This window comes from Hypanus sabinus, chromosome 7 (assembly GCF_030144855.1).
Source record: "Hypanus sabinus isolate sHypSab1 chromosome 7, sHypSab1.hap1, whole genome shotgun sequence".
Taxonomy (NCBI): domain Eukaryota; kingdom Metazoa; phylum Chordata; class Chondrichthyes; order Myliobatiformes; family Dasyatidae; genus Hypanus; species Hypanus sabinus.
Window position 1 is genome coordinate 170,764,330 of NC_082712.1, and position 27,956 is coordinate 170,792,285.

Consider the following 27,956-nt stretch of genomic DNA (forward strand, 5'->3'; position numbering starts at 1 on the left):
ACACACACAAAATGCTGAAGGAAGTCAGCAAGTAAGGGAATAATGAATGAACATTTTGGGCTGGGACCGTTCATTAGAATCTGTTGCAACATCAACTTTTTATTCCTTTCCATCAATGCCGTCTGACCTGCTGAGCTCCTCCAGCAGTTTGTGTGTGTTACTCCAAGGTCTTTAAATCCTCAAAATGTCCAACAGCCTTACCTTGAGTGACCTGCCTTGATTAATCCTCCCAAACTTCACACTTACTGGGGTTAATTCCATCTGCCACTGCTCTGGCCATTTTGCAAATAATGGTGGAGTAGACTGTTTCAAGGACTCTGTGGTTTGATGTTTACTATTCTGTGTGTGTGTTAATTGCACATTTTTAGCTCTTTGTGCAATTTGTTCTTTTTTGTGCATTGGGTGTTTGATGCTTTCTCTGAACGGGTTCCATGGTGTTTCTTTGTTTTGTGACTGTGTGCAGGAAGACGATCTCAGGGTTGTATACTGCAGACATGCTTTGATAGGAAATGTATTTTGAATCTTGAATACTTATCACTTTCACAACTCCTCCAGTTTTTGTGTCATCTACAAACTTTGAACCATGCAGAATCAGGTTTATCATCACTGACATATGTCATGAAACTTGTTTTGTGGCAGCAGTACAGTGCAACGCAGTAAAAGATTAGTATAAGTTACAATAAGAATTATAAAATATGAGTAGCACAAAAAGAGGGCAACAAGTGAGCTAGTGTTCATTGGTTCATGTTCCTTTTAGAAACCTGATGGAAACTATTCCTAAAATTTTGAGCTTTAGGCTCTGAACCTTCTTCCTGATGGTTGTAATGAGAAGAGGGCATGTCCTGGATAGCGAGGGTCCTTAATGGTGGATAGATCTCCTATTGAAGATGTCCTCGATGCTGGGGCAGCTAGTGCCCATGATGGAGCTGTCGCAACCCATCTGCAGCTGTTTTGGATTTGTGCAGTGGCTCCTCCATACCACAGTGATGCAATCAATCAGAATGCTCACCACAGTACATCTACAGAAATTTGGTGGCATGCCAAATCTCCTCAAACTCCTCATGAAATATAGCCACTGGTGATACCTTCTTCATTCTAATCCAGATTGTTCATGTATCCAGCAAAGAGCAAGGGTTCCAATACTGTTTGCTGTTATGCACTGTAGGTCACAATATCCCAGTCACAAAAACAATTCTCCACAATTACTCTCGGCTTCCTATCAGCAAACCAGTTTTAGATCCAATTTGCCAACTTGCCTTCAATCCCAAGGGCTTTAATCTTTTTGGACCAGGCTTCCATGTGGGACCTTTTACTGAAGGCCATATAGACTATATCAGCTATACTGCTCTCAACACAAGTTACTTTCCAATAAATGTGTGAGGGAAGGGATTAATCTTAGTGTAGGTTATAAGGTCAACATCGTGGGCCAAAGGACCTGCACTGTTCTATGTTAGATTCATTCCAATTGTTCAGATAGGATCTCTCCCAACAAAGCCACACTGACTACCTTTGAGTAAATCTGCCCCTTGGAAACTTTCTTCCCACTGATGTCAGACTGATAAGAGTTTGCAAACTTATTCCTCCTGCCCTTTGTGAAAGAAAGATACCACATTTGCTGTCCTCCAGTTATCTGGCATCTCAGCTTTGACCATAAAGATATAGGAGCAGAATTAGGCTATTTGGCCCGTCAAGTTTGCTCCACTATTTCATCATGATTGATTATTATTTCTCAACCCTATTCTCCTGACTTCTCCCCGTAACCTTTGACACCCTTACTAATCAAGAAACTATTAACTTTGGCTTTAAATATACCCAGTGACTTGTCCTCCACAGCTGTCTGTGGCAATGAATTCCACAATTCAGCACCCTCTGGCTAAAGAAATTTCTCCTCAGCTCTGTTCTAAGTAGACACCCCTCTATTCTGAGGCTGTGCCCTCTGGTCCTAGACTTGTCCGCTGTAGGAAACATCCTCTCTACATCCACTTTGTCCAGGCCTTTCAATATTCGATAGATTTCAATGAGATCCCCCCCCCCACATTCTTCTAAATGCCTGTGAGTACAGCCCCAGAGAAATCAAAAGCTCTTCATACGTTAACTCTTTCATTCCCAGGATCATTCTCACAAACCTCTTCTGGGCCCTCTCTAATGTCAGCACATCCTCACTAAGATAAGGACCCAAAAACTGCTCACAACACTCCAGGGGTGCAGTCTGAGCTATGCCTTATAAACCCTCAGCAGTGAAAATTTGGCCAGTTAAAGTTTAATAATATGTTGATCTCATATGTTGGAGCCTATGTCACCTGGGATATACAGCATTAGGTGGTACCCATATTAAGATGCTTAAAACCTTTTTTTGTTTTAATGTTAACATGGTCTAGAATTTCAGTCCCCCTCCCTGAATTTTCCAGCTACAATGTCCTTCACATTAGAAAATATGGATGAGATGCACTAATTTAAGACCTCACCACTCTGAGCATGTTCAAATTATGAACATGCAGCAATTTATGAACAGCTTCTTCCTATACAACATCATATTTCTCAACAGTGCATAAACCCAAGAATGCAATCTAACTCTGCATTATTTGCACTATTTATTTATGGTAATTTTATGTCATTGCAAAACAGTAAATTTCACGTCATATAAATCAGTGATACTAAATCTGATTCTGATAATCACCAGTTAGGTTCAAACAATGCACACAAAGTGCTGGAGGAACTCAGCAAGCCATGCAGAATCTATGAAGAGGAATAAGAGGCTTCAGACCAAATCAGGACTGGCAAGGAAAGTGGCAGAAGCCAGAAGAGGAAGGAGTACAAGCTGGCAGGTGAAAGGTAAAAGAGGTAGTGGTCCGAAGAAGAGGAATCTAATAGGAGAGGACAGTGGATCAAGGAAGAAAACAAAGAAGGAGTTGGGCAGATGATGAAAAGAGAAGGAGGGAGGAGGAACTAGAACAGAGAATGGAAAAAGAGAGAAGCAGAGTTAGGATCAAAACTGTATGCTAAATCTGGACTTTCAAACATGCTAGCCTTACTTTCAACCTTAAGCCAAAATAATCCACACCTCCTTATTTATCTGTCTGCAGAGGAAGTTTCTAATCCCAGACTTTCCCCAGAGCCCTGTAAATTATTTCCTCCTGTGTTTATTCTTTTGAAAACCCTCATTGGCAGTTTCCCTCACTGTTACAGGCAGGAACTTACCCACTAGGGTAAGGTTTCTTGTTTTAAGTGTGCTCTACTACATCTGACAATGGGTGCAGCTGAGTTTATCCAGTAAGAGGCCATCGTGATCTTGTCAGCCTCTCTCACATTTCCTCTCAATGGTTTTACTCCAGGGATCCTGAGATCCTCCAGTCTAACTCTGAAGTAGAAATCGCTCATCCTAACTTTCACTGCACCCACTCTAGTGTCCCTCACATTCTCAAGGTGTGGAAACTAGAACCCCAAATTTCAATCATATTTACAAATACTAATTTCTACAGATGTATGATAGAGAGCCTTCTGATTAGTTGAATTGCAGTCTGGTATGGAACCACCAATGCACAAGATTACAAGAAGTTGCAGAAGGTTGCAGACTCAGCCAGCTCCATCATGAACACAACCCTTCCTACCACTGAGAACATCTTCAAGAGGTGGTACCTCAAGAAGGCAACATCCACCTTTAAGTACCCTCACCATCTGGGAAATGCCCTCATCTCATTGCTGCCATCATGGCATGGAAACACCAATGTCCAGGAACAGAAAAGACTACAGAAGGTGGTAGACACAGCCTAGTCCACCACTGACAAAACCCTCCCACCACTGAGTATAATTTTATGGAATACTGCCACAAGAAGACAACATCCATTCAAGGACCATCACAGTACAGGCTATGCTCTCTTCTCACTATTATCATTGGGCAGAACCTAGGTCCCACACCACCAGGTTGGGGAATGGTTATTACCCTCCTGAACCTGTGTGGTTGACTTCACTCGCCTCAACTCTGAACTGATTCTACAACCTGCAATCACTTTTAAGGACTCCTTGCAACTCATGTTCTCTGTATTTTTTTATTTGCACAATTTCTCTTTTTCACAATAGTTGTTTGTCAGTCTTTGCGTATGGCGTTTTGTGGATTGATTCTATTTTATTTCTTTATTTTTCCTGTAAATATCTGCAAGAAAATGAATCTCATGGTAGTATATGGTAATATGTACATACTTTGATAATAAATTTACTTACATCATTGATCCAGGAGGAGGTACAGGAGCCTGAAAAACCCACTCAACAGTTCAGAAACAGCTTGTTCCCCTCTGCCACCTGATTTATGAATGGACCAATGAACACTACCTCACTATTCCTATTTTTCACACATTTTTAAAACTTTTGTTAAGTTATAATAAGTCAGTGATAATAATTCTGATTCCTACCATTAAGCAAGGTGTCTGTGGATCCCAGGTTGGGAACCCCTGCAGTAGACCAATGTGTGTTACATTGAACATGTTACAGACTGTTATAAAGGGTAACAGGACACTTAGAAAACATCAACTGCGTGAAACAAAGTCTACATGCATTTATGAGAGATTTCATGTTTGATAGACCCGCTGGAACTTCCTGATTTTGACTGCCAAAATATACTGGCAACCTCTGTATTAATGGCCATTTGGGTACTGAAGATTCATAAATCACTACCCAAAGATCTGCGATATATAATAAAATTCAAACTTATGGAATTTATGAGAAAAAAAGGAAATAAGTAAATACAAACTTCATTTCTTCATCCCTTGTTTCTTGATACATGTAGATGACAGAAATTTGTGTTATGAAAATTGCAATAAGGACAGTTTTCTAGGAACACAACTCTCCTCTGTCATATAGGTGTCCCTTGTACAAGGGAAACCTAACAGACATGGTGGATTTGGACTTTCAGAAGGCCTTAGATAAAGTTCCCTATAATAAGATAGTATGCAGAATGAAATCACATGGGATTGCAGGTAATAAATTGACACAGATTTATGGCGAGGTTCCTTGATGATGGATGCTGCTTTCCTGCAAAAGCACACCATGTAAATGTACTCAATGGTGGGGAAGGCTTTCATAAACTTATCATATTGGTCAGTAAACAGAAAGGCAGAGTACAATGTAAGTAGAGATGGGGGAATGCTGATGTACAAAGGGATGTGGGTGTACCTGTACACAGGTCTGAAAGTGAATATACAGGAAACTCAAGTTTGCAGATGATGCCACCATAGTGAATCTCAGCAACGATGAGTCAGATAGCCTGGTGTCATGGTTGCATGACAACAATGTTTCCCAGTAAAGGAGAAGAAGTCATTGATGACAGGAAGGTTGGAGATATGTGTGCTCTCATTTACAACAATGATGCTAAGATGGAAATAGAGGAAAGCTTTAATTTCTGAGGAGTGAATATCATCAATACCCTGTCATGGTCCAACCACATAGTGGCCAAGAAGCAGGAGGCTTAGGAAATATGGCACGCTCCTGTAGGTGCTACCAGTTTTGTAGGAGCAACATAGAGAACATCCTATATGGATGTATAATGACTTGGTATGGCACATTCTCTGTCCAAGACTGCAAGAAACTGCAGAGAGTTATGGTTAAAATTCATTACAGATACCAGCCAGTATAATCAAAGACACCACCCCCTTCTCATCAAGCAGAATATGCACAATCCTAAAAGTGTAAGACCAAAAGATATAAGAGCAGAATTAGGCCATTTGGCCCATCGAGTCTGCTCCACCTTTTCTCATAGCTGATCCACTTTACTCCTCCCTCCAATCTTTTGCCTTCTACCTGTATCCCTTCATAAATTAGCCTCCACAGCTGCCAAAGAATTCCAGATTCACCACTCTCTGGCTAAAGAAATTCCTCATCTCCATTCTAAAAGGACAGCCCTCTATTCTGAGGCTGTGCTCTTAGACTCTCCCACCATAGGAGATATTGTCTCCACATCCACTCTATCAAGGGCTTTTACCATTCGATAGCTTTCAATGAGGTCACCCCACGTTCTTCTGAATTCCAGTAAATACAGGCTCAGAGCTAGCAAATGCTCTTCATACGACAATCAGTTCAAACCTGGAATCATTTTCATGATCCTCCTTTGAACCCTCTCCAGTTTCAGCACATCTATTCTAAGGGACCCAAATCTGCTTGCAATACTCACCTGTGCTTTATAGTCTCAACATTACATCCTTGCTTTTTTTAATATTCTAGTCCTCTTGAAATGAATGCTAACATTGCATTTACCTTCTTCACTGCTGACTCAACCTGCAAGTTAATCTTTATGGAATCCTGCAGGACTCCCAAGTACCTTTACACCTCAGTTTTTTTTGTTTTTTCTCTTAGAAAATATTCAACCCTTTCATTTCTTCTACCAAAGTGCATGAACATACACTTCCTGACACTGTAGTCCATTTGCCATTTATTTTACCATTCTCCTAATCTGTCCAACTCTTTCTGTACCTACTTCCTCAAAACTACCTGCCCCACCATGTCTTTATATTGTCTGCAAACTTTTCACCAAAGCCATCAATTCCATCATTCAAATCATTGATATGTAAAGAAACAGTTCCAACACACTCCTGTGGAACACCACTAGTCACCATCAGCTAGCCAGAAAAGGCTCCCTTTATTCCCACTCTGCCTCCTGCTAATCAGCCACTACTTTATCTATGCTAGAATCTTTCCTGTAATACCATGGGCTCATACTTATCAAGCGGCCTCATGTGCGGCACCTTTATCATGTACCTCCAGGTACTGAGAACTCATCCGTAATAAACAACTCCAACATCTTCCCAACAACTGAGGTCAGACTAACTGTCCTATAATCTCCCTTCTTGAAGAGCGGACTGACATTTGCAATTTCCCAGACTTCCAGAACCATTCCAGACTTAATGATTCTTGAAAGATCATTCCTAATGCCTCCATGATCTCTTCAGCCACCTCTTTCAAAACTTTGGAGGGCACACCATCTGGTCCAGGTGACACATCTACCTTTAGACCTTTCGGTTTCCCAAGAACCTTCTCTCTAGCATGTATACCCAGACTCAAGGAGACCTTCTATCCCAGACTTACACAATTGGTAGTTCCCTAGTATGATAAAATGGACACTTGACTTCAATCTACTTTGTAATGACATTGCACTTTATTGTTTGCCTGCATTGCACTTTCTCTTTAACTGCAACTCTATATTCTCCATTGCTATTGTCTTCCCTTGTATCAGTTCAGTGTACTAAGTTGAAATGACGTGCACGGGTTGCATGCAAAACGGTTTTTTCTTTGTCCCTCAGTACATGTGAAAACAATAAACCAATTTAAATTGTACACTGGTCTTTGTACAAGAGTGAGAACAAGAATTATGCAGGGCCTTGGCAAGATCACATTGGGGTATTTTGTGCATTTGTGGTCCTTTCAACATAGAGGGAGCACAGTGAGATTCACCGACTGATTCCTGAGACTGCAGTAGTCTGAGGAAGACTTGAATCAACTACACCCACATTCGCTGGAGTTTAGAAGAATGAGAGATTGATTTTACTTAAACATAGAACTACAGCAGGGCCGGACAAACTGGGTGGAGGGAGAAAGTTTCTCCTGCATGGTGCAATATCCAGAAGAGTGTGTCATATCACTGGATACAGGGTAAGACATTCAAGACCAGCAGGGGAAGAAATTACTTCTACTAGCAAACTTGTAAAATTCTGTATTACTCAAGGCAATGGAGGCTGAATGGATTTAAAGGAGGAAATAAGATTCCAGACAAAAGACATCATGCATTTGGAGAGAGACAGAGATGGACTAAAGAATCTTGGAGATTCTCAGAGGTGTGCTGATGAAGGGTGTCAGGCTGAAATCAGCAGGTATAAAGAGATGACATTTTGGGCCGACTCTTCATCAGGATCTGAAATGGCGACTCTTTATTCCTCTCCATAGATGCTGCTTGACCTGATGAATTCCTCCAGCATTGTGTGTGTGTGTGTGTTACTCTGGATTTACAGTATCTGCAGTCACTTGTGTTCAAGAGAATTATTAAATACTAGAACTATTAGAGAATATTAGCTATAAGGAGAGGTTGGACAAACTTGTTTTTTCCCCTATAGAGCACTGGAGTCTTGAAACCTGATTATGGTTTATAAATAAGATACATACACTGCAAAGTCACAGAATTCTACAACACAAGCCTTTCAACCCATCTAGTCTATACAAAGCTATTAATTTGTCTAGTCCATCAATTTGCACATGGACCATAGCCCTCTGTACATCTCCTATCTATGTACTCATCCAAACTTCTCTTAAATATTGAAATCAGACCCATATCCACAGATGGGCTGGCAGCTCATTCCACATTAAAACATAAATCCTAAATCCAATTCCATGATTGATGAAGGCCAATGCACCGTACGCCGCCTTAACCACAGAGTCAACCTGCACAGCAGCTTTGAGAGTCCGATGGACACGGACCCCAAGATCCCTCTGATCCTCCACAATGCCAGAGTCATACCATTAATACTATATTTTGCCATATTTGACCTACCAAAATGAACCACTTCACTATATCAAATCTCCCTCATTCTTCTACATTTTGGGGAATGAAGTCCTAGCTCAAATCTTCCCTGTAACTCAGGTCCTCAAGTCCTGGCAAAAACCTTGTAAATTTTCTCTGCACCCTTTCAATCTTATTGACATCTTTCCTGGAGGTAGATGATCAAAACTGCACACAATACTCCAACTGAGGACTGACCAGCATCTTCTACAATTTCAAAGTAATATCCCAACTTCTTTATTCAATATTTTGACTTTGAAGGCCAATGTGCCAAAAGCTTTCTTTACTGACACTACTTTCTAGAAATTATGGATCTGTATTCCTAGATCCCTGTTTAACCATACTCCTCAGTTGCCCAACCATTCACTTTTAACTCCTTTCCTGGTTTATCTTCCCAAAGTGCAATACCTTAGATTTGCCTGCACTAAATTCTATCTGCCATTTTCCCAGCTGGTTTAGATCCTGCTGAAAGTTTTCTTGCTGTCCACTACACCCCCAATCTTGGTGTCATCCACAAATTTGCTGATCCAATTTACCACCTTATCATTCAGATCGTTGATATATCTAGATGACAAACAACAGACCCAGCACCAATCCCTGTGGCACACTGCTAGTGTAGTCTCTGAGTTCTCCTGCAAAGCCAATGTCTAATCCAATTTACTACCTCATCTTGAATGCCAAGTGACTGAACCTTCTTAGCCAACCTCCTATGTGGGACCTTGCTCAAATCCATGCCATGCCTTTATCAATTTTCCTGCTCACTTCTCCCAAAAAATTGGTTAGGTACAACCTACTATGCACAAAGTCCAGTTGACTATTCCTAATCATTCATCTATCCAAATAGATATATACCTGATACCTTAGAATACCCTCCAATACTGATGTCAGGCTCACTGGCCTATAATTTCCTCATTTATTCTTATAGGTTTTCTTAAAACAACTTAACAGTATTGGCTATCCTCCAATCTAACAGCACCTCACATGTGGCTAAGAACAATTTAAATATCTCTGCTAGGTCCCCTGCAATTTCTACACTAGCCTCTCACAACACCTTGTCGAGTCCTTGGCAATTTGTTTACAGTCTATAACCTCACTGCTGCTTTGCCTCACTTCTTTAGGCTTTGTGCCCATCTCTTGAGTAAATATAGATGCAAAATTCCATTTCAGATTTCCCCCATCTCTTTTGACTCCATGCATAGGTGACCACTCCAATTTTCCAGTTTAGTCCCTTGCTATCCTTTTGCTGTTAATATACTATATCTGTAGAAGCATTTGCAATTCTCCTTCACTTTGTCTGCTAGAGCAATCTCATGCCTTCTTTTAGCCCTCCTGATTTCCTTGTGTCCCGTTGCATTTCTTATACTCATTTGCTTCTTCTGGCCTATGCCTGCTATGCACCTCCTTTTTCTTAACCAGGGCCTCAATAGCTCTTGTAAAGCAAGGTTCCCTAAACCTTCTATCTTTGCCTTTTATTCTGACTGGAACATACAAACTCAGTACTCTCAAAATCTCACTTCTGAAGGTCTCCCACTTACCAAATACACCTTTGGCAGAAAATAACCTGTCCCAATCCACACTTGATATATGTTTTTTGATATCTTCCTCCAATTTAGAATCTTAACCCGAGGACCAACCTATCCAGGTCTATTGTTACCTTGAAACAAATTGCATTATGATCACTAGATGCAAAGTGTTCCCCTACACAAATTTCTGTAACCTACTCTGTCTCGTTCCATAAATAGATCTAGTGTCGCACTCTCGCTAGTTGGGACTTCCATTGGAAACATATTTGACAAACTCTTTCCCATCTCGCACTTTTACAGTATGACTCACTAGATGAGCTCTCCATTCTTTTTAACACTGCCATGATATTTTCCCTGACTAGTAATGTCACCCTTCCCCTTTAATCCTTCCCACTATCATGTCTAAAACAACAGAACCCCGGAACATTGAGCTGGCAGTCCTGCCACTCCTGCAACCAAGTCTCACGAATGACTACAGTGTCATAATATTGAATGGTGCCCTAAACTCATCCACCTTTCCTACAATAGTCCTTGCATTGAAATATATGCAGTCAGAACATTAGTCCCACCATACTCCAACTTTTAATTTCTCACCTTGTATGTAGGCTGAACAACATCTTTTCCCACAACCACTCTGGTTCCCATTCCCCTGCAACTCTAGTTTAAACCCCACCCTTCCCTCTGTGCAGCACTAGCAAACCTTCCCGCTAGGATATTAGACCCCTCCAGTTCAGGTGCAAACTGACACTTTTATACAGGTCTCACCTTTCCTAAAAGAGAGCCAAATGATCCAAAAAATTTGAAGCTCTTGCTCCTGCACCAACTCCTTAGCCACGTGTTTAAAAACTGCATGATCTTCCTGTTTCTAGAACATGGCATGGGTAGCAATCCTGAAATCACAACCCTGATGGTTCAAAAGATGTAGTGACTGGTCATTCAGGTGTTTCTGTTTATGTTCCAAAGGTTAAGTGACTATTAAGAAAAGAATATCCAACAAAGTATCAGTATTCACGTCAGATTATTGCTATCATTTTAGCCTTGGAATGGGACGAAGAAGTACACCCTGATTATGTACCTCTGTGCTCTTTTACCAGGTAGCTTTCTAATTCACTATATTTGTGGTACACTTTATATGGATGTCCATGTGATCTCTGATGAAAGGAAAATGGCAATTTGGGATGGTTGTAATAAAGGCTCACATGATTTACACTGGTATGTGTATTTAAGCAAAGTTTATAGTGGTTGCTAAACAGCTATGCTAGACTGGTAGTAAATATGAGCAATACCTTACTGGAATTGCTGGCCAATCCATATACGTGGCTAGCACCCAGATTTACACATTTACTCATGACAGAAATCTCACACTTGCCTTTATATCTGGTTTATATAATCCTTACAACGGTTAATCTAGTTAGTCTCTCCCACTGTCTATCACTGCACTGCAAACACTTTAAACTACTTTTTATAATACTGTCCTGATGAAGGATCTTGGCCTGAAAGGTCAACTCTTTATTCCCCTCTACCTGTACTGCCTGACTTGCTGAGTTCCACCAGCATTTTGTGTGTGTTGCTCTGGATTTCCAGAATCTGCAGAATCTCTTGTGTTTTTAAAATGCAATTTACATTGCAAATACATCCTGGTATTTATACATTTAGGCACATTTTATTCCATATCCATACTTAACCTCTAACTTTATTTTTATACATTTCTTTATTCTTTATTGTTGTTCTATGTTGTTGCATGTTGTGTCCTGACCAACACACCACAGCAAATACCTAATACATGTAAATGAATACGGTGAATAAAGTTGATCCTTGATATTTGAAATGCATCCCAATTTTCTTTACTTTGGGTCTAGAAAAATCTCTGCCCCTTTATGTAACACCGTCTAAGTGAAATAAATCATGTCTCCATTCCCTAGTGAAAAGAGTGAAGGATTTCTGTGTTGTACACAAATAAATTTATTCCTGAGAAGAGCCATTTAAACACACTGCTGCAGGTACAGAGATAGGCAGCAGTACTCTACACTAAAGTTTACAAAACAGGTTTTTGACATTAGCGGTGATTACTCCTCAAGATTTTTTAAAACATTTAATACATAAATAACAAAATAGAATTCATATACCTCTACAATCCATTAATAGTTCTAGCTAATCAAATTGAGAAAGGCCACCTTTTCAAAAGGTCTTTACAAAAAAAAAGCATTCCAAATGCAGTTTCACAGACAGGTAATAAAGTACGGTGAATGCAACACTAATTGTAAACCTTTCCTGAATCCATATACTAAAGTAAACACAGGGAAAATCTAATATTCACAGTTTAGCAGCTGCTTGCCAAAGCCACAGTGTGTTTAAACACACTTGAATCTTCATTGTGTGTTCCCAAGTGGAAACCACACTCAAAACAGTGTACACAATTTATAAATTACAATTTCTGGTTATGTTTCATTCTCTTATGATATCATGAATTTTGCAAGCAAGGTGATGCAATCTCTATTTACAATTTACAGTCTCTTTAAGGCAGTTTACAAAACTGTTTTGGGTCAAAATAAAAGTGTAATAAACATAACTTTATTTCAAATTCTTATTGAAAATTCTCTATTCACACTATATAAACCTGAGTTTAAGCTCCCACTACAGAAATGGTCCCTGGCTACAGTTTCATTTTTCAGCTGTAATACTACAATAGTATTTTCAGTGCTTTCCTGAGCCACTTCCACTTGCAGGCCCAAGGTGGTTGTTCAGGGCTGTGGAGAGAGGGGGGAAAACAAGAGAAAATACATTAAACGATTATTTCTTTAGAGATACAGCACAGTAATATGCCCTTCCAGCCTGATGAACCTGTACCACACCCATGTGACCAATTAACCTACTAACCCAAATGTGGGAAGAAACTGGTGCAGCCAGAAGAAACCTACATAGTCATGGGAAAAACATAGAAACTCCTTACAGATAGCGGGGGAGAATCTGAACTCAAGTTGCTGGCACTGTAATAGCATCACGCTAAATTACTACGCTTTCTCACTGCCCAGTTCAAGGGTGAAAACTCCTTGTTAATGAGAGAGGTCAGAAGAGAATGGCCAGACTGATTCAAGCTGACAGGAAGGCAACAGTAATTCAAATAACCACGCATTACAACAATGGTGCGCAGAAGAGCACCTCTGAATGCACAACACGTCAAACCTTGAAATGGATAGGCTTCAGCAGCAGAAGACCACACTGGGTTCCACTCCTGTACCTAATAAATTGGCCACTGAGTGTAAATGAACAATGAAGCAGCCTTGGGGTGTGAACAGAGAAATTAATGTTGGCCAGTAAGCTTGAAGACTTCCTGCTCTTCAGCTATTCCACTGGATCTTCACTTTAGCTACCAGTAGACACACTTACCTGGTTCATACAAAGAGGGGGCACTGTTTTATCTTGAGGCTGTGTATCAGGGTCCCTTCTCCCCATCTGTTTCAACACTGGATATTCGGGCAACAGACTGCAACAAAACATCTAGTTTCAATTTTTCATCTTGAACAAACACTCAAACAGCAGACTACATAGATAACAAAGTTTACATCTCAATGAGCTTCGTCTGTCATATAAACATCAAAACATATATATGGAAATACATTGTTTGGGTCAATGACCAACACAGTCTAAGGAACTGCTGGGGGCATCCCCCAAGTGCTTCCAACATCAACATAGCATATCCACAACTTACTAACCCTAACACATACTGTACGTCTTTGGAATATGGGAGGAAACTGGAGCATGTGGAGGAAACCTACACAGTCATGGGAAGAACATATATGGCAGAATTGAATCTTGGTTGCTACCACTGTAAAATCTTTAAACAGACCTCTATACCACATTTATACTTTATACCATGCTACTTGTAAAGAAAAGGGGAAAAGGATATCCATTACATATTATGATTACCATCATAATCATTGACTAAAAGTCCAATATTTTAGACATAGGAACAGAAACAGGCTCTTCAGTTCACCGAGTCAGTTCTGCCATTATATCATGGCTGATTTATTTTCCTTCTCAGCCTTATTCTTTTGCCTTCTCCCTGTAACTTCCTTCCTAAAAAAGAACCTATCAAGCTCAGATTTAAATATACCCAATGACTGTCCTCCACAGCAGTCTGTGGCAGTGAATTCCACAGATTCACCACCCGTTGGCTAAAGAAATTCCTCATCTCTATTCTACATGAACATTCTTCTATTCTGTGGTTGTACCTTCTGTTCCTAGACTAACTCACTGTAGGACACATCCTCTCCACAACACCCACTCTATCTAGGCCTTTCAATATTTGATAGGTTTCCTTGAGATTCCCCACTCATTCTTCTAAACTCCAGTGAGTACAGGCCCAGAGCCATCAATGCCCCTCATTCATTAACCCTTTCGTTTCCAGCATCATTCTTGTAAGCCTCCTCTCGACCCCCTCTGATGCCAGCACATCCTTTCTTAGATATGGGGCCCAAAATGTCCCATTATAATACTTTGCACTGGTACAGATAGAACAAATCCTCATGCAATAATTTCTTTGGATTTTCAACAAATCTAGATGATATTCACTTCAGGCTTATAATTATTTAATTCTAATTCAGATACAGCACAGTAACAGGCACATCCGGCCCAACAAGCCTGCACTGCCAATTACACCCATGTGATCAATTAACCAGAGCACCTGGAGGAAACACCTCATCGTTACAGGGAGAACTCAAAAGCGATGCAATAACCACTTCATTACCATGCCGCCCCAAACAATAAATAATTGTTTGATCCATGAATCTTATATTGGCATTGAATCACTGCACTGCTGGAGAATGTTGTAACATTTTCAGCTCCCTCCTCCATTCACACATTAAAACAAACACATATCATATACTATATTTAATACCAGATGAACATAGGCATTGCTAGAGTAACACACACAAAATGCAGGAGAAACTCAGCAAATCAGGTAGCATCTATGGAAATGAACAAACAGTTGGCATTTCAGACCGAGACCCCTCATCGGGGCTGAAAAGTTAAGGGAAAGAAACCAGAAAAAGAAGGTGGGGGAGGAGAAGATGATCAAGCTGGTAGGTGATAAGTGAAGCCAGGTGAGGGGGAAGGTGGGTGATGAAATGTGAATCTGGGCAGGTATAGGTGGACAAGGTAAAGAGCTAAAGAAGGAGGAACTGTTAAGAGTGGACCATATGAGAAAGGACTCCAGAGGGAGGAGATGGGCAGGGAAGCGGAAGAGAAGGGGAGTCAGAATGAGGAATGATAAAGGGAATGGGGGGGGGGAGGAGGAAGACCTCTGACCTGGGGTAATCTAACTTCCGGTAATTTCTTCCTCCTTCCACCATTCCCTTTATCATTCCCCATTCTCTGCTAAACCTTTCCTATCTAATAACCTGCCCAGTGTAAAGGGGAGATGGCCAGTATAAGAGGAGGAAGACAGGTGCTAGAAGGTGGTGGGTGGAACCAGACTGAGGAGTGGGATGAAGGGCAGCTGGACCATGGAGGGTGGAGGGAGAGTTAGAGGCTTGAAGACCTTGTGGAGACAAATGGCTGCTGGTTTTGGAATCTGTTAAGTAAGGAAGTTGACGAATAGAACCAAATAAAGCACAATACATAGGACCGGAATTAGGCCATTCAGCCCATTGAGTGCTCTATCTTTCAATCATGGCTGACATTTTCCCTCTTTACCCCATTCTCCTGCCTTTGTCCTGTAACCTTTGATCCGCTTACTAATCAAGAACCTATCAATTCTGCTTTAAATAAACCCAATAACTAGCCCTCAGCAGCCGTCTGTGGCAATGAATTCCACAGATTCACCACTAACGAAATTCCTCCTCTTCTCTGTTCTAAAGGGATGTCCTCATATTCTGAGGATGTGCCCCACTACTTCTAGACTTCCTTCACCAAAGGAAGCTTCCTCTCCACATCCACTCTATCTAGGCCTTTCAGTATCCTATAGGATTCAATCAGACAGCTTCTTCCCTCCACCCATTCTTCTAAACTCAAGCAACTACGGGCCCAGAGCCACCAAGCACTCCTCATACATTAATCCTTTGGTTTCCGGGATCATTCTCATAACAGGGCAGGAATATTGTTCTATTGAAAACTATTCAGGTCCTAAGGGGTACTCTTGTCTATTCATTATTTGACAAGCCCTGATTTGTTAAAACATCCTGCTGTCCCTTGAAGGATAAATATAATGGGGATTTTCTCATTCCTGGCATCCACTACAATGTGCTTTTGTTTATACATGGAAATAGATTTGGCTCCTTTCATATGTAAAGTTGCCCAAATTATAATAGAATTGTTTTCATTCACACTTATTAATTGTGTAGTCCTAGTTGCCTTTTAACTAATGATTTCAGGTTTGGTCACATTGCTGAGAGTGTGGGATCTTAAGGCCAAACTGGGCAAGCAGAGATTTTAATTATTCATTTATTGGATTTAAATTGCCCCAACTTTTTGCTTTGTCTCCAGATAACTAGTTCAGGTCTCTGGATCTGTAATCTAGTAATGTCTGCCACAATAGAGGGATTTCCTGGTGGCCTCCCATTTTAATTCTACTTCCCATCCCCATTTCCAACATGCCGGTGCATAGCCTCTACCGCCACAAAGAGGCTACGCAAGTTGGAAAAGGTTTAGCGGGATGGGACCATCTCAGGAAGACCCCTTGGCGGAATGGGCAGGTTAAGATGAAGGACCTGTTTCCCTGCTGTATAACTTCATAATACACTCAGTCCTGATAGAGGGCCTCAACCTTGAATATCAATTATCCCTCTGGCTCCACAGATGCTGCTTGACCAGTTGAGTTCCTCTAGCAGTTTTTATTTATGCTATCAGAATATTAGTTTCCACCACAAATTATCTACCAGGTTATTTAATTTCATCTGTAGAGGAAAACCAGGTGCCACAGCCAGGTTGGTCAAGTGAAGTTGCATTCAAAGTCTTTGGACTCTGTTCCTTATGTGGCAGCTGTAAATCTCAAATTTGAGAGAGGACTTAGTTCAGGAAAGCCATTAAAAGATATGGGGTAAAAGGAAGGTCAATAGAGTTTAGGCCACAATTCAGCCATGACTTCATGAGAACCATTCTGGGCTAAGTAGAGGGGTGTTAGTTAGGTAGTTTTTTAAACTGAGGGAAGGAACATGCAAGGATCATTAGACATTGGTGATTGATAGTGAATGATAAAAATTATTAGAAAAATCCCACAACTAATTTTGAACAATGTTCGCAACACACAGAGCATAGAAAAGTGGTGTAAATGTCAAACATTGCTCAAGGCGATGAAAAGCTCTATAAAATTAAATTTTTGTTATTATATGTTACAACTCTATTAACCCAATAAAAGGAAACAAGTTATCATACTGTACAAAAGGGCATCATTCTGCTGACCACTACACTATCATGCCACCCTTGTGTTGTACCAATTCAGTGGCTAGATTTCTTATATTATATTCTCTTATAGAGGACCATTCAATCTGAAATGACTCTTCAAGCAATCTCAACAATCCTAATCCCCCACTTACTTCCTTGGGTGGGCTTTAGCAGAACTTTCTGATGATAAAATAGAAGGCAAATGCCTCTTAAGGAAAGTTAGGTGACAAAAAGGAATCACTTGATTAAAACCTGGCAGATAGGTTTCTTTCAACTCTATTAATACGGCACAACAAGTTCTTTGTATAACATAAATGAACCAGCAAAGAAAAGCAGCTTTTCTTTTTCATGAAGAATCAGCATTAATGCCATTCTGAATGGCCCTCAAGATCACAATGGTGAGTTATATTTGTAAAACACTGTTGTCACTTTTGCAAAGACACTCCTGAGATGCCTTTAAACATGGACTTCCAGAATCTTGACCCAACGACCAAGGAACAGATGATGTTTCCAAGAAATATAATCAATCACTTGCCTCTATTTTCAAGAAACCACTCTATTGAAAGCATTCTATTTTAATCAGGATTATATCACATTTCAAAGATACTGCAAGTTAAACTCACTTTCTCATCATGTAGAGATCTCCACTTGCATTGAACTGTGGTCTCTGTACAATTACAGTTCCAGGGTAGGGACAGGGCTTTGTGTCAGACTGACTGAACAACTGCATTCCAACAGGACCATGGTTCATCACTGGAGGGGGTACCATGTGGCTGGAAGTTGAAGTTATTACTGAATGTACACGGAGAAGTTGTGGATTGTACGCCTGGCCATAAGGAAGCCTCTGTACATTATGTGATGGGGCATTAGCATAAAGTGCAGGATGTGGAATTTGATGTGAATAAATTCCACTAGTTATTTGACTATTATAAGCTGTAGAAGCCAAATGAATAACTTGCTGCCTTTGAGATGCATTTTGGACATGGAGATCTGAACACTCTTGCTGTCTACCCTGCTTGTTAGCTTTTGCACTATTGTCTTCCATTTTGGATGTTGGAACTCTCCTCTCATCAGCCTCAGTTTTTAGCTTCTTTACTGAAGCTTCTTGCAAAGGTTTGGTCTCATTTCTTTCAGGAATTAGCTGGTTGGAAAATCTATCAATTCTGTCCTTCCGATGGGCATGCGATTGCTTGCTGCCTTCTCGTAAGAAAATGAGCGGGGACTGGCCGTATAAAGGAGACTGCCCTGAAAGGTAACCTCTCTCAGGTATTACACTGGAGTGAACTGACTGCTGAGGGCGGTAGTTAAGACTACTTAGCTGGGTGGCAATTTGCTGAGGTGTGGGATGCTGGTAAAAGTGGGAGGGTTGACCTTGCATTGGGTGAACCAACATAAAAGGGGAAGCATGCTGTCCAAATGAATGGCCTGGTGGCAGGCTGTCAGGACTACACCCCAGATAGTGCATGTAGGCTGGCACAGGTCCGAACTGGTGCCTGGTCTCAGGGTGGGTGAGAACAGCTGGGTTCCTTTGGTGCATGCCACCAACTGCTTCAGCGCTGCCATTAGACAAATCCATAAGAGCATTTGCATTATTTGGTAACTTTAGTTTGAGATTTTCCACTGACTTTGGGTCTTTTGTGCTGCGTTTTTCACTGACAGTAGAACACTTCTGCAGAGATGCAGCTTCACATTTGTCTGAAGGCAAACTGGGCCGTTCCATTTTCTGACTGATGAGATTATTTTTCAGCTCAGCTTCTGTCCTGACCAACTCTTTATGTGCATCAGAGTTGACGCGTCTTTTCTCCGAGTCTTTCTCCCCAGATGCACTGTTACCACAGCTTTTCTGTTCCTTTTTAAATGCTACATTTCCACCAAGTCTCTCCAATTCACCGCTCTCCAGGAAAGAGTCCTGCCAGTGTAGATTAGATGCTGCCGAGGTATTTCGAGGAATGACTTCATTTGAAATGAGGTCCTTGTTCTTCAAGTGATGATGCTGATCTGCAGGAAACACAGTAGTGTAGGCAGTCTGTTTTAGCAGTGCACCTTAAGGGGTTGAAAGATAGTAAAGTGTAAGAACTGAAATGGTATAATTCAATCTTAATCTTAAGAAGCTAAATTTACTCCAATATATTATACATTTAAAATAAGATTCAAGTAGAGAAAGCTACATTTTGGAGTTCTATCATTGTTCAAACGTCAAAGCTTAAAAACAGGATGTAATTTATATTGATTTAAATAGAAACTGGTGTAGGTCAGCTTTCTGGGTACTTTAGGAAAGGGTTTAGAGAAGGGCCTGGAGAATACATGCACTAGTTTAATGTTCATCCAATAAAGTTAGGCTCAGAATTTAATTTTCAATGAATAATCTCTCTTTTAGAAAGATAAATATTTCCCTGACCCTTTTTAAGATATACTAAATTTGACACTTGTTCATATTTTACCATGTTTTCTCAAGAAAACAAGTAAATTAATAGAATAGAATCAGAATCAGGTTTAATATAACAATCAATTTGTTAACTTAGCAGCAGTACAATGCAATTCTTAATATATATAAAATAGTTAAACATCATGCAAAAACACAAAAAAAAGTGAGGTAGTGTTCACGTATTCAATGTCCATTTAGAAATTGGATGGCAGAGGAGAAAAAGCTGTTTGTGAATTGTATGTCTTCAGGCTTCTTTCTGTACCTCCCTCTTGACGGCATGTCCAGGGTGATGGGGTCCTTATAATAGTGGACGCCGCCTTTCTGAGGCACCGCTCCTTGAAGATGTCTTGGATAACATAGAGGCTAGTGCTCATGATGGAGCTAACTAGTTTTACAACTTTCTGTAGCTTCTTACAAACCAGTGCAGTAGCTTCCTCATACCAGATGGTGACGTAGCCTGGTCAGAATGTTCTCCATGGTACATCTGCAGAAGTTTTCAAATGTTTCAGGTGACAGATCAAATCTCCTCAAACTCCTCATGAGACATAGCCTTCTTTATAGCTGTATCTATATTACGGGACCAGGTTAGACTTGAAATTGCTCATTCGCTCCATTTCTGGTCCCTCTAAGGATTGGTACATGTTCCCTTGTCCTACCCTTTCTGAACAGGCAATTGCAATTGGAATCATTCTCTCTCTCTCTCTCTCTCTCTCTCTCTCTCCCATCCCCATTGACCTGGGGCTTATAGGGAAAAACTAAATTTTAATCTTTAATGAACATATATCACAAAGCAACAGATGTCATTGCACTGACCTGTGGTTAATGACTTCCAGTCAAATAGCATTCTTCCTCCAATGTGCCTTTTTAAAATATATTTTCTACAGCCAAGTCAAATTAAATCCAATCTCCTAAATCTGCATGGATCCCATGTGACTTAGGTTATCCTACCATCAGGGATCTTGTTGGGAGCTTTACTAAGTACATATGTATAGTATTCACTATTCAAATCTCATTAATTTTTTAACAACCTCAAAAAGACCATCAAATTGGTAAGAAATGCACATGTATACTCAAGTCATTCTAGAGAGAGAGCATCCCAACAAGCTGCATCCCTGTATGACATGGAAACTGCACACTGTGGCAAACAGGAAGGCTCTAAAGGCGTTGTCAAAACTGTCCATTGCATCACTGGCACCAGCCTACCCGCCCATCAAGGACATATATACAGAAAGATGCCTAAAAGGGCCAGTAACATCTTGAAAGATCCCACCCACCCTGCTCATGTACTGTTTGTCGTACGCCCATCTGGGAGGAGGCTATGTAACATCCAGGTGAGAATGCACCAGACTCAACCTGAAACGTCAACTGTATTTTTTTTTCCCCATGGGTGCTGCCTGGCCTGCAGAGTTCCTCCAGCGGTGTGTGTGTGTTGCTCAGATTTCCAGCATATGCAGATTTTCTCTTGTTTGGGACTCAACAGCAGTTACTTTCCCCAAAGAGTAAGGTTGATCAACACCTATACCCACTAATCCACCCCTCAACAAGACCAACCACCACTACTTCATCTTTCTTGTCATTCACCTCATGCACAGACACTCCTGTGCCTAGCGTCACTTTATGGACATACAATCAATGTACATAAGCTATCTTATGAATTTCTATTTATTGTTTTATTATTATTATATTCTTTATCTTACTGTGTTTTTTTATGCTGCATCGGATCTGGAGTAACAATTATTATTCTCCTTTACACATGAGCACTAGAAATGACATTAAACAATCTTGAACGACCTGCCCTGCACAAAGCCATTTCTGTCTGTCCCTAATAACTTTGTTTTTTTTCAGATGTGAGTACATCCTGTCCCAAAAGACTTTTCCAGTAATTTCCCCACCGCTGATCCAAGGCTCACAGGCCAATGATTTGTTTGTCTCCACTGCCTTTCTTAAACATATGGCTGTTCTATAAACTTCCCTTTTTCTTTTTGACTGTATTTGCAAAAGCTCTTGTCATCCAAGGTTCCTGAACTTTGCCATTCTTGCCTTCCTTCCTCATAGTGTCATGTTGGTCCTGAATTCTAGCCACTTGGCCTTTAACCAACTCCCACACATTCAAATTTGAGCTTATTGTCATATGGACAAACTTGTCTTCACAGGTGCAATGAAAATTTTATTTGCAGCAGAAACACTGGCAAAGCATAAATGTAACATAAATTGTGCACAATAGAAGTGGCTGTTCATGATCATGTTGGGCTTTGGACATGACTTTAAACTTCTGTGCCTCATTCCTAATGGGAAGCTACAAGAAGATGGCATGGCTCGAATGGCAGGCAGGGTTCTTTGATGGATGCTGCCTTCTAAGACAAGTTCTAAGGTGGAGTTCTCTAGGGATCGATGCTGGGTCTGTTTGTCATCTATATCAATGATTAGGTATATAGATAGGGTATTTGCAAAAAAAAAACTGTTTCAACTGAGTTTGGGAAAGACAACCACCAGAGGTCATGGGTTAAGAATGAAGGGTGAAAAGTTTAAAGTTTAAAGGGAATGTGAAGGGAAACTTCTTCGCTCAGAGGACTGTGAGAATGTGGAATGAACTGCCGCAGAAGTGGTGTATTCAAGCTCGACTTCAATGTTTAAGAGATTTGCATATGTACACGGATGAGAGGGATATGGAGGGCTATGGTCCTGGTGCAGGTCGATGGGAGTAGGTAGTTTAAACAGTTTAGTATGGACTAGATGGGCTGAAGGGCATGTTACTGTGCTGTACTTTTCTAAGATTCTATAGCTTTAACTCCTCAACCAGCAGCTCCCAATCTACACTCACCAGCTCCTGCCTAATACTGTTCCTAGATTTAGCACAAGGTACAGTCTTCTCTTTATCCATAACTGGATAATTTAAATACTGAGGGTACAGATACAGGTCAATTTCAAGTTACTTTAAAACATGTATAATAATGAAAATGTATAACTTTCACGTCTGATCTGTAATGAAACTTTTTTTTCTTAAAAAAAATACAAAAATGCATTGAGTGAAGAGACAAATACTTTTATGATGAATAAGAACCGATGGCTTCTGTTAGCATACAACTCATTTTTCATTTACATTCTCATGGAGCAAGCGCCAGTAACCTAGTCAACCACTGAGGATACTGTGCAGAGCTGTTCTGCATCTTCTAGTGATGCCAAATTCAACGTCCTGGAAGTGTGGGCTGGGCTGGGCCAACCCTACCCTAACGTTACAAATTGAACCCAAAATGAAATTAGTAACCACAGCATGAATTCAAGTGAGAAATTCCAGTGGTGCGCTTAGCCACTAACCTAATTCTTCTTTCATTTGGTTAGGACAAGTAATGGTACTAAAGAAACACTTCAACAAAGAAAATTCTATTCCTATTCAAATTTACAATGATACTCATTTGAGATTATCCCACTCGATAAACACCGAACCAACTGAGGCTCCTTTCTTGAGGATGGCCCAGCCCTTTGCCATTCCCATTTATCATCTCCTGGCTCCTCTTCATACCCCTCCCCCATCCACCCGACTTCACCTATCACCTTCTAGCTCGTCTTCCTCCTCCTCCCCCAACCTTCTTATTCTGGCACTTTCTCCTTTCCTTTGCAGTTCTGAAGATGGCCCAAAATATCGACTGTTTATTCACTTCCATAGATGCTGCCTGACCTGCTGAGTTCCTCCAGAATTTTGTGTGAATTGCAGAAAGTTTAAAGGGAGCCTGAGTAAGATTCTAAAAGATTTAAATGGTTTAGAAAACATAAAATCAGACTGAAACAACAGCAGCTTTTTGGAGAATCATCCAATTGTCCTATATCGCTGTTGCCTTGCAAATCTCTATCCTGCAACTCTGTATACAAATTAGTACTGAACCTGTTTCTACCAGGCTCTTACCCAGTCTAATTGGAACTGTCAATAAAGTAAAAGAAAATAAAACCACATCCCTTCTGTCAATTATTTAAACCAATTTCCTTTACACCGGAGCAACATACACAAACACACAATGCTGGAGGGACTCAGCAGGTCAGGCAGCATCCATATGGAAATGAATGAACAGTTGAAGGTTTGGATCGAGAAACTTCATCAGAACTGGAAAGGGAGAGGAGAAGATGCCAGAAAAGGTAGTGGCGGGGAGGGGGGAAATGTGGAATTAGTACAAGCTAGAAGGTAAAGATGGGTGGGAGGAGGGGGGGATGAAGTAAGAAGTTGGCAATAGGTGGAAAAGGTAAAGGTCTGGAAAAGAAGGAACCTGATCGGAAGGGAGAGTGGACCATGGGAAAAAGGGAAGGAGGGGCACCAGAGGGAGGCGATAGGCAGGTGAGATGAGGTGAGAGACAAGAGTGGGAACAGAAGAGGGAAGGGAGAGGGAGGAAAATTACTAGAAGTTGGAGAAAACGATGTTCATGTTGGAGGCTAAATAGGTGGAACAGAAGCTATTGTTCCTCCAATCTGAGAGTGACCTCATTGTGGCAGAGGAGGAGACCATGGACCAACATGTCAGAATGGGATTGGGTATTGAAATTGAAATTTGAGCAACACACAAAATACTGGAGGATTTTCCTCATGTTTGTGATTGACAATGACCTGATGGTCCCGTCCCGGTGGGTTTTTTTTCCCCCAAAGGGGTAAGTAAAAGGTGGTGTCTGTGAGTTGCCACCTAGCTTCAACAAAGTAGAGGTGAGTCAGAGAGACTACAACAACACCCACTTTGTCTGCAGGTTTGATTCATAGAGTGGAGGGCAGTGCATTCAGAGAGGGTAAGATATGAAGAGGGCAGAAGAATGCTGAAGTCAAGCCAGTTGATGTCTCTTCAGCAACTCAGTGAGGTGCGGGCAAAGGGGGACAAAGGTGTTGCTTTCGATGTCCAGCACCTGCAAAATCTCTTGTTGTTTACTTAATCAAAGCAGCTCATTATTTTAAACCCTTGCCATATTTCCACAATTTCTTTGGTCTTTGAGGAAAAACTGTTTCTCAGAACTGAAATTATTTATTGCAAACACTATTCCAGTAAATACTTTCTGCATCCTTGACTTCTTCCCCATAGCTGGTATTTCAAAGCTGAAATCTATTTTTCATGGGAGGAATACTACAGCCTAGTATTCCATTCAGACTAGAATATAAGTGCAAGGATGTACTGCCGAGGCCCTTCTGATTTTGAAGAGTCGATCTTCTGATTTCGTCTTTTCCCCCTTTCCATTCCAGTCCCAATGAAGGGTCTTGGCCCTAACCATCAACTCTTTATTCTTCTCCATGTTGAATTTCTCCTGCATTTTATGTCTGTCATCCTGGAATTACAGCATCTGCAGAATCTTCTTTGTTTATATATCGTTGAGACTTTATAAGGTACTGTACTACCTCAATGCACTAACAAATTCATCTGTGTGAACAATATGCAAGAGCTTTTTCACTGTACCTTGGTTCATGTGCCAATAAACCAATTCCAATTTGGAATCTGTGAATAACTTCGGGCCCAGTACTGGTGATCTTAGAAATCTGAGTCCAGAGGAGGTTCACAAGAACGATCTTGGGAATAAAAGCTTTAACCTATGAGGAGTGTTTGATGTCTACAAGCACACTCAGTGGAGTTCAGGAAGATGAGGTGGGGCATGGTTCTCATAAAAACCTACTGAACACTGAAAAGCCTGGATAGAATGGACATGAGGATGATGCTTCCTATAGTGGGGAAGTAATAGTCTAGAGGGCACAGCTCAGATTAAAGGGATGTCTCTTCAGAGTGGAGACGAGCAGGAATTTCTTAAACCAAAGGATGCAAGCCTGTGGGTTTATATTATTGGCTAGTTTGTCCTCATATTTCACCTTTTCCCTTCTTATAGCTTTTTTATTAGTTGCCTTTTGTTGGATCTTAAAAGCTTCCCAATCACTTTTGCTACCTTATATGCCCTTTCCTTGGCTTTTATGAAATCCTTAGCTTCCCTTGTCCGCCACGATTGCCTACCCTGCCATTTGAAAATATCTTCTTCTGTGGGACATATCTATCCTGTGCCTTGTGAACTATTCCCAGAAACTTCAGCCATCTCTGCTGTGCCGTCATCCCCGCCAGTTATGGGAGATAATGTGGGAAAATTCTTTGATGAGAGCAGGGTAGACAAAACAGATTCAGTATTCGTGGTGTACTTTGATTTTCCGAAGGCCTTTGACAAGGTGCCATTCATGAGGTTGTTTAGCAAAATAAGAGCCCATGGAATTACAGGGAAGTTACTAGCGTGGGTAGCACATTGGCTGGTTGGCAGAAAACAGTGAGTGGAAATACAGGAATCCTATTCTGAATGGCTGCCGGTTGCCAGTGGAGTTCCACAGGGGTCGGTGTTGGAACTGCTACTTTTTACGATGTATGTCAATGATACAAAGATAGGTGGAGGAGTGGGTTGTGTTGAGGAAACAGAGCCTGCAGAGAGACTTAGATAGTTTAGGGGAATGGGCAAAGTAGTAGCAAATGAAATACAATGTTGGAAGGTGTATGGTCATGCACTTTGGTGGAAGAAATAAACAGGCAGACTATTATTTAGACAGGGAGGGAATTCAAAATGCAGAGAAGCAAAGGGATTTGGAAGTCCTTGTGCAAGATATTCTAAAGGTTAACCTCCAGGCTGAGTCGGTGGTGAAGAAGGCAAACGCAATGTTGGCATTCATTTCTAGAGGTATAGAATATAAGAGCAGGGATGTGATGTTGAGGCTCTTTTAGGCACTCGTGAGACCACACTTGGAGTATTGTGTACAGTTTTGGGCTCCTTATTTTCGAGAATGATTCCAGGAATGAAAGGGTTACTGTATGAGGAACGTCTGGCAGCTCTTGGGCTGTATTCCCTGGAGCTCAGGATAATGAGGTGGGGATCTCATAGAAACATTCAAAATGTTAAAAGGCCTGAACAGATTAGATATGGCGAAGTTATTTCCCATGGTAGGGGATTCTAGGACAAGAGGGTATGACTTCAGTATTTAAGGACGTCCTTTTTGAACTGAGATGTGGAGAAATTACTTTAGTCAGAGGGTGGTAAATCTGTGGAATTTGTTGCCATGAGTGGCTGTGGAGGCAAAGTCATTGTGTGTATTTAAGGCAGAGATAGATAGGTTCTTGATTAGCCAGGGCATCAAAAGGTATGGGGTGAAAGCAGGGGAGTAGGGGATGACTGGAAGAAATGGAAATGGATTTTTGCCCCATGATTGAATGGCGGAGCAGACGCGATGGGCCAAATGGCCTACTTCTGCTCCTCTATTTTACAGTCTAAAACGTGGGTGAAAAGATCACCCATGACAGAATGACAGAGCAGACTCGATGGAGCAAAGGTCCTAATTCTGCCCCTGTATCTCATGGTCTAATCCAGTTGGAAATTCTGGAGCAACTTGGCAAGAATGAGGCATAAACAGCTAGCAAGTCATACAGCGATGCAGCATGGAAAAACGAAACAGGCCCAAGATAACTGGTCTGGTCCCATTTGCTTGCATCTGGCCCAAATTTCTCTGAACCTTTCCTAGCTTTGTAAATGTCCAAACACTAATTGCATTTGCCTCTAGCACATTCAAAGGCGGCCCATTCCATATACTCAGCCCATATAGAAAAAGTTGCCCTTCAGCACCTTAAATCTTTCCTTTCACTTTGAAACCGTCTTGTATTGGGCACCCCTACCCTTGGGAAAAGAAATCGGCTATTCATTTTATTCATGCCCCTCATGAGTCTACCAATGTGACTTGCTGTTCTGATTCAAAGGTGCAAGAGGGTAATACTCTGACCGGAGGGCTTCCGCTGGGTTTTTCTTTTTGTCCTGGAGCATAGGAAGCTAAGGGTTGACCTTACAGATCTCCTGCGAAAGGGTTTTGGCCTGAAATGTTGACTGTACACTTTTCCTAGATGAGCATTTTGTGTGTGTTGCTCGGATTTCCAGCATCTGCAGATTTTCTCTTGTTTGTGTCTTTCAGAGTTTGGCAAGTCTGAACAAGGGAGCTAGAAGCTGAATTTTCCTCACTCAGTTCCACTCAAGTAGTTCAACGCTATCGTTTTCCCAATAAAAACTGCCAACAGGCTTGCAGTGAGACATGGATAGTAATGGGGATCCCAGTTCTGAGGTA

The 27,956-nt window shown here is 41.0% G+C and overlaps 1 protein-coding gene and 1 long non-coding RNA gene across 4 annotated transcripts in view; one reads left to right on the forward strand and one right to left on the reverse strand.

Moving 5' to 3' along the window:
• The window catches only part of LOC132397391 (uncharacterized), a 78,463-nt gene that overhangs the window by 1,409 nt on the left and 49,098 nt on the right, over window positions 1-27,956 (forward strand). For both annotated transcript variants that reach the window (XR_009513360.1, XR_009513359.1), the window contains exon 2: window positions 27,807-27,953. This is a non-coding gene — a long non-coding RNA (uncharacterized LOC132397391). The remainder of the gene's footprint in view (window positions 1-27,806; window positions 27,954-27,956) is intronic.
• Window positions 11,984-27,956, reverse strand: part of LOC132397387 (uncharacterized) — a 92,332-nt gene continuing 76,359 nt past the window's right edge. The window contains exons 17-19 of one of the 2 annotated variants that reach the window (XM_059976095.1): window positions 18,063-19,437; window positions 13,447-13,543; window positions 11,984-12,806 (exon numbers count right to left, since the gene is read on the reverse strand). In XM_059976095.1, coding sequence (XP_059832078.1) covers window positions 12,801-12,806; window positions 13,447-13,543; window positions 18,063-19,437 — 1,478 coding nt within the window. In that variant the 3' untranslated portion in view covers window positions 11,984-12,800. Of the gene's footprint in view, window positions 12,807-13,446; window positions 13,544-18,062; window positions 19,483-27,956 lie in introns of both variants that reach the window. The other variant, XM_059976094.1, reaches the window with a different exon arrangement.